The following is a 7,799-nucleotide window of genomic DNA, read 5'->3' as shown; positions in this document are numbered from 1 at the left end:
GTACGTCCAACCAGCCTCCCAACTGCAGACCACGTGTATGACGTTGTGTGGGTGAGCGGTTTGCTGATGTCAACATTGTGAACAGAGTGCCCCATGGTGGCGGTGGGGTTATGGTATGGGCAGGCATAAGCTACGGACAACGAACACAATTGCATTTTATGGATGGCAATTTGAATGCACAGAGATACCGTGACGAGATCCTGAAGCCCATTGTCGTGCCATTCATCCACCACCATCACCTCATGTTTCAGCATGATAATGCAAGGCCCCATGTCACAAGGATCTGTACACAATTCCTGGAAACTGAAAATGTCCCAGTTCTTCCATGGCCTGCATACTCACCAGACATGTCACCCATTGAGCCAGTTTGGGATGCTCTGGATAGACGGCTACGACAGCGTGTTCCAGTTCCCGCCAAAATCCAGCAACTTCGCACAGCCATTGAAGAGGAGTGGGACAACATTCCACAGGCCACAATCAACAGCCTGATCAACTCTGTGCGAAGGAGATGTTTCATGCTGCATGAGGCAAATGGTGGTCACACTAGATACTGACTGGATTTCTGATCCACGCTCCATGCTTTTTTTTTTTAAAGGTATCTGTGATCAACAGATTCCTATCTGTGTTAAGTCATGTGAAATCCATAGATTCGGGCCTAATGAATTTATTTCAGTTGACTGATTTCCTTATATGAACTGTAAACTCAGTCAAATCTTTTAAATGGTTAAATGTTGTGTTTATATTTTTGTTCAGTATCATTTTGTGATGAGCCATGCTTGGCTGCCCAATGACTTCTGTTGACTGTAGGCCTACATTTTGGCATGGTCTGACTACTGTTGCTTTAGTTGTTGATTTGAGATCTATACATACCGGTTTTATAAAACAATCAAATATATACCACAATTTGAATGTGCATGTTTAGTGTAAGACATGTTTAAGGTAACGAGCTAGGTTATTTTCTGGGGAAAATCATTATCTATAAAGCGTTATGGTTTATAGTGCCATCTAGCGTCCGAATGACCTCTTATCAGCTCTAAGTAAGAAGAAGAAAAACGACAACTACCATGATGCCTTAATCAACATAGTACGTGGTGGGCGTTTAAGAAAGTTCCCCGGATGCAGTTGTGATTGACTGTACACGGCTAAAAAGTTTCGCTCTAGTCGAGAGGTGGTAAGATAAACTACTTTTTTGAAAATAGATCATTCTTGCAAGCCATTGTTATACTTGTATGTATACTAACACTGTGCTAATTGTGGCTGATAGTTACTTAAATTGTGTTTAGGAAGTAGAAACTTTGAGTAATTTAACATGCTAGTTCCTTAGCTTTCCATCTAGCTGGCTGGCTAGTAACTTATGGGTACGCCCAAAAGTTGACTACCTAGGATAGCAATTTTATTGTTGTCTAATTCACTCAGGAGTTACACTTTATCATAGGTAAATCCTTGTACTTAACTGGTACTTTGCTAATTAAGAAGACTTGAGCAAAAGTTAGATAAGTAATCAAAACAAACTTCAGTCAGTGCGCTGCTGCTGATTTGTGTTTCGCCGGCAGGCTCCAGCCTGTGGACTTTGATTTTGAGACAAAGGTTAGAGAACTTAAACTGTTCAGCAGTAACAATCAATCAGACATTTACTCCGCCTCTCCTTCTATTTTCGCTCCCTCTTTCCTGCTCTCCTCACTTTCTCTCTCCCCAACCTCTCCATTCCTCTCTGCCGCCTCTCTCCCCATCCCCTTTCTGCCCAGCGTCTGCAGCCCGTGTGGTAGGTCGGTGTTAGGAAGGCAGCAGGACAGAATGCAGAACGTAAAGTGTGTAGTGGTGGGGGACGGTGCCGTGGGTAAAACATGCCTCCTCATCTCCTACACCACCAACGCTTTCCCTGAGGAGTACATCCCCACCGTGTTCGACAACTACAGCGCCCAGGTGTGTGTGTGTGTGTGTGTGTGTGTGTGTGTGTGTGTGTGTATTACACGTATGTTTTACACAAATATTTACACACTTGTGTGTTTGTCGCAGATGACGGTTGACGGCCGAATCATCAGCCTCAACCTGTGGGACACAGCCGGACAAGAGGAGTACGACCGCCTCCGTACTCTCTCATACCCCCAATCCAACGTCTTCGTCATCTGTTTCTCCATCGGGAGTCCTTCATCCCACGCCAACGTCCGCCACAAGTGGCACTCGGAGGTGTCTCACCACTGCCCCAGCGTGCCCATCCTCCTAGTGGGGACCAAGAGTGACCTGAGGAATGATGGGGAGACGGTGAAGAAGCTGAAGGAGCAGGGTTTAGCTCCCATCACAAAGCAACAGGGGAACAGCATCGCTAAGCAGATAGGAGCGATGAAGTACATGGAGTGTTCCGCTCTGACGCAGGAAGGGGTCAGGGAAGTGTTCACCGAGGCAGTACGGGCCGTGTTGTATCCCGTTACCAAAAAGAATGCAAAGAAGTGTGTACTGTTGTAATGGAGGGACACAGATGGGGAGAAGGAGGGAGAGACAATGACGGCGCAAGGTTGAGTTTGTTGGAGGAGATAGACTCAGCCCCCAGGCCTCTCGGGCCCCCTCTGCCTCTCGGGCCCCCTCTGCCTCTCGGCCCCTTTGCCTTTAAAGACTCTTGATTCAGCTCACTTCTCTCCTTCTTCCAGCCCCTCAAAATCAAATCTGGAACTCAGTCAGTTCCACTGCTTTTTTCCCTAATTCCCCTCTAATCAGGGACTGATTTAGACCTGGGACACCAGGTGGATGATTCCCCTCTAATCAGGGACTGATTTAGACCTGGGACACCTGGTGTGTGCAATTAATTACAAGGTAGAACAGAAAACCAGTTCGGACCTTTGTAGTGTCAGAGCTGAGTACCCTGGCTCTATTCCTTGTCCTCAGAGTTTAATCCACTTCTAATTCTATCATCACCAAGGTGACTATACCAACAGGGTGCAGATAGCCTCACTCCTCCCAGTCCGCTCCAACCTGTTAGTGTTGTCACTTGACTCATTCCTCCCAGTCCGCTCAAACCTGTGTTAGTGTTATAACTAGATTTTTTTTGTTTGTTGCAATGTTCGAAAGATGCTTCTGCGTAAATAATCGGTCAATTTTGTTTCGTATGATCCCTTGCCTTAAGATGTTTCTTAATATGCCATGATGGCCGATCCTCAACATACAGTGACCTGATAGAGCTCATCTCTCCAGCTCTGTCTTAGTAAGAGGTTAATCATGACCTCAATCACAGCCTCTCCAGTCGGTTATTCAGGCTATCCGTCAAGGACTGTTGCAAACACACCTGGAAATAGCCTATACGTTTTGGGCATCTTGTTCTGTGCAGCTTTCTGCTTTAGCTCGGCGTCCAGTTTACCTTCTTAATGTCCCTTCAAATGGATATTAGCCTAATCCAAGTATGATGCAAGGGTCAAAGCAATGGGGTTGTGTGCAGACATTTTAAAATCAATTAATGGATTGGTTGGATGAATGTTGTGAGTTTGTATGATTTAATGCTGACAGGAATGGTGGAATGACGGACATATCAGATTGTTGGTTCTAGTTATTTATGCCAATTACATTTTAATGTGCCTTATTGTAAGATATCTGACGTTTATTGTATCTACCTTATTGATTATTTGCTTTAGATGCCAAAACTGTTGAGTAGCTGTGTGTGTGTGTGAGTGAGAGAGAGAGATACTAGAGTTGATTAAACTCCATGTTACATCCTCTCAGAAGAACCAAAGCTTTAAATGAAACCAAAGCTTCTTTATCAAAGTTCCATGAAACCACTTTTTGACATTACACAATGTTTCTCCCCTCTGTCTACTCTAAGACGGATGTAGCCCTATAAGTGACATCAGAGAAGTGGTGTGGGTGTTGTGGTGTGAACTTCTGTTCACAGCCCTTAGCGTTTGCCTCTAGAATGCTACAACCTATATAATGCTGGTAAATGGAGGCTGGGGTTTGATTACTAACTGACAATAACTACAACAGGAAATAGGGCTAAGATTGCACATTTATTTTTGGCAGATTTTATTTTTTGCATTTTATTAAATAAATGAAACGTGGGCAGTATAGTCTGGACATTGATAGGGTATCATGCTGAAAATGTACAGGGTCAGACCTATTTACGTTTGCATCACAAATGGTACCCTACTGCCTTTTTAGTGCATCAAGTAAGTAATAGGGTACCATTTGTGACTCACTCAGAGTATTAAAGAATAAAACCAAGAGAGCAATTAAAACTCATTCCTATTTTATATCATCTTTTTAAAAAATCTATATATTCAGGTGTTCAGCTGGTAGTTTGAATATAAACTTAACAGTAACCAATCATGGGAGTTCTCTCCTAGGTAGGGAGAGAGATGCAAATTATTGTTTGTGAGAGAAAAAATCTGTGTGGAAGAAACATGTCACTCCACCTCAAGTTCTAGAGGGAGTTCACTTTTTACTCTGTCGTGTGGAGGTCCTTCAGGGCTTCGTGGAAACAGATGTTGGTTGAACATATCGCTGAGACTGTGTTTAGTGTTTAAGAGAATGAAAGCATGTCTTGTCAGTGTAAATGCTATGGGTTGCTTGTTGTGCTACCGTGTCCTGATATTTACTCTGTCTAAACAGAACACACACCTGTGGCTGTTTCATCGGCGGTCTTACAGCTAGCTGTGTGTGTGTAGGCCAGTGTTTTCACAACTCCTGCGGTCCCCAAGGGGTTTGGGTTTTTGCCCTAGCACTACGCAGCTAATCAACGCTTGATGATTTTTTGAATCAGCTGTGTAGTGCTAGGGGCAAAAACCCAAATGTGCACCTCTTGGGGTCCCCGGGACTGAGTTTGGGAAACAATGGTGTAGGCTAGTGTGTATGTGTGGGGTACTCTATAATACACTGGGAACTTGATTTGTTTGTAGAATTTTTGTAATTTCATATATTCTGAACAAAAATATAAACGCATTATGCAACAATTTTTGGGATTACACTGAGGTACAATTCATATAAGGAAATCAGTCAATTTAAATAAATTAGGCCCTAATCTATGGATTTTACATGACTGGGAATACAGATATGCATCTGTTGGTCAAAGATACCATTAAAAAAATATTACAAATCTTGTCACGGTATCTCTATGCATTCAAATTCAATAAAAGGAAATTGTGTTTGTTGTCCTTAGCTTATGCCTGCCCATACCATAACCCCACCGCCACCATGGGGCACTCTGTTCAGAACGTTGACATCAGCAAACCGTTGGCCGACACGACGCCATACACGTGGTCTGCGGTTGTGAGGCTGGTTGGACGTAATGCAAAATTCTCTAAAATGACGTTGGAAGCGGCTTATGGTAGAGAAATGTAACATTTAATTATATGGCAACAGCTCTGGTGGACATTCCTGCAGTCACCATGGCAATTGAAACTTCCTTTAAAACATGAGACATCTGTGGAGTTGTGTTGTGACAAAACTGCACATTTTAGAGTAGCCTTTTATTGTCCCCAGCACAAGGTGCACCTTTGTAATGATCATGCTGTTTAATCAGCTTCTTGATAGGCAACACCTGTCAGGTGGATATGAGAAACGTTCACTAACAGGGATGTAAACACATTTGTGCACAACATTTGAGAGAAATATGCTTTTTGGGATCTTTTATTTCAGCTCATGAAACATGGGACCAACACTTTACATGGTGTGTTTTATATTTTTGATCATTGTATATCAAAAGTATATTTGTATAAATGAACAATGAAATGATTTTAAACTATGCTAAATAAAATTGTTATAGTTAAAAAGGGATATTGTGCTATTTCCTGTGAGGTGTTCTCTGCTTCTGCAGATTGTGAGCTTGTGGGTTCAAAGTGGGTGAACCTGTAGGTGTGGCTGAAGCCTGCAGGATACATTGTAATGTGACTTACTATTAACTAACCAAATGGAACAGCGCTTAGATCATGTAAAGCTGTGGTAATCAAATGATGAACGTGAAATGGAAACTTTTCATGATACAGTAAGGTCTAGAACACAGCTCTAAGCATCAGGTTATTTCACAGTAGGCCTAGAACACAGCTCTAAGCATCAGGTTATGTCACAGTTGGCCTAGAACACAGCTCTAAGCATCAGGTTATGTCACAGTAGGCCTAGAACACAGCTCTAAGCATCAGGTTATGTCACAGTAGGCCTAGAACACAGCTCTAAGCATCAGGTTATGTCACAGTAGGCCTAGAACACAGCTCTAAGCATCAGGTTATGTCACAGTAGGCCTAGAACACAGCTCTAAGCATCAGGTTATGTCACAGTAGGCCTAGAACACAGCTGTAAGTATTAGGTCATGATACCGTAGGGTCTAGAACACAGCTGTAAGCACCAGGTCATGACACAGTAGGACCTAGAACACAGCTCTAAGCACCAGGTCATGACACGGTAGACCTAGAACACAGCTCTAAGCACCAGGTCATGACACAGTAGGATCTAGAACACAGCTCTAAGCACCAGGTCATGACACTGTAGACCTAGAACACAGCTCTAAGCACCAGGTCATGACACAGTAGGACCTAGAACACAGCTCTAAGCATTAGGTCCCAAGTGGCTACATGTGCTGTATGTATTCAGTCCCTTTTAAAAGTTAAATTTAGGCTACTGTGGCATATTTATTAGCACAGTCTTTGATGGAAATAATAAATTGCTGCACTAAAATACATGTACATCTGTATTTGTAGTTTGTTTTGAGTACATAACCATTCTTCAACACCAGATGGCGACAAAGCCCCTCGGTTTTTATTCTACATTCCCAGATTGACACTCTTCTCTGGTTTACACGCTGGTGTTACAAAACCTTATACATTCAGAGTGTGTCTCCCAAATGGCATCCTATTCCCTTAATAGTGCCGTTTGGGACACATAGTTCAGACTTAATGTTCCACCCTCCTCTTCTCTCTGAGTCATCCTTCAACTCAGCAGACACCTACAAGTTCCATCCATTCTTCCTGCTCTAGAATGTCGAAGCGTTGCTAACTCTGAAAAATGTCTGTGACCTTCGTGGGAGTTGTCTCTAAACACATGATAGATGTGTTGAACTTCACTAGCAAACTCCCACAACAGTATGCATATTCTCTGTCCTGAAATGTTTTATTCCCTTCATGTTTGTGTTCTATTCAAGAGGTTGACATTTTTTGGCACAGAATATTTAGCATGCCTACATTTAGTAGACACAATATGGACATTAAAACTGTTTAGAAGACATACAATATGAAACGAAAATTATCGACAACAACCATACCGATAACTTATCGCAGGCCTTTTTCTGATATTGTTCATTACGATACGTAGCCTATACTAGAAACATTTAAAGTTTAAAATAAAATACATTTGCTAATATGGGTGATAGTTAATGGGACAATTAATGGCATCAACCATCAAACTAATGGCATCAACCATCAAACTAGTAGTACAGTTTAACAGTTTAAAGGATCGTTTTTAACCTGTGGTTTACAGGTAGTGTAGTGGTTAGAGTGTTGGATTTGTAACCGAAAGTTTGCAAGATCGAATCCCTGACCTGACAAGGTAAAATTCTGTCGTTCTACCCCTGAACAAGGCAATTACGACGTTCCTAGACCGTCATTGAAGATAATAATTTGTTTTTAACTGACTTGCCTAGTTAAATAAAGGTAAAATAAAAATAAACATTTATGTTATAAACTTATCGTTCTATTTATTGGTATTGCATCAATTCAGACAACTTATAGCAATATGTACAGTTGAAGTCAGAAGTTTACATTGGTTGGAGTCATGAAAACTCGTTTTTCAACCACTCCACAAATTTCTTGTTAACAAACTATATTTTT

The 7,799-nt window shown here is 42.0% G+C and overlaps 1 protein-coding gene across 4 annotated transcripts; it reads left to right on the top strand.

The window, feature by feature from the left end:
* Positions 1 to 1,070: 1,070 nt before the first annotated feature.
* Positions 1,071 to 5,757, top strand: LOC139574723 (rho-related GTP-binding protein RhoG-like). Of its 4 annotated transcripts, none has more exons than XM_071399554.1 (3): positions 1,071 to 1,171; positions 1,746 to 1,923; positions 2,017 to 5,757. In XM_071399554.1, the coding sequence occupies exons 2-3, from the start codon at positions 1,795 to 1,797 to the stop codon at positions 2,461 to 2,463; spliced, it is 576 nt and encodes a 191-aa protein (XP_071255655.1). In that variant the 5' UTR covers positions 1,071 to 1,171; positions 1,746 to 1,794; the 3' UTR covers positions 2,464 to 5,757. The 4 variants fall into 4 exon arrangements, with proteins under 4 accessions (XP_071255655.1, XP_071255656.1, XP_071255658.1 ...); XM_071399555.1 differs by having other exon boundaries at positions 1,078 to 1,171; positions 1,755 to 1,923; XM_071399557.1 differs by having other exon boundaries at positions 1,109 to 1,168; positions 1,755 to 1,923.
* Positions 5,758 to 7,799: the final 2,042 nt, after the last annotated feature.

The sequence above is a fragment of the Salvelinus alpinus genome, chromosome 4 (genome assembly GCF_045679555.1).
Source record: "Salvelinus alpinus chromosome 4, SLU_Salpinus.1, whole genome shotgun sequence".
Taxonomy (NCBI): Eukaryota; Metazoa; Chordata; class Actinopteri; order Salmoniformes; family Salmonidae; genus Salvelinus; species Salvelinus alpinus.
The sequence above is the reverse complement of the archived record's forward strand: the minus strand, read 5'-3'. Positions and strand labels throughout refer to the sequence as shown.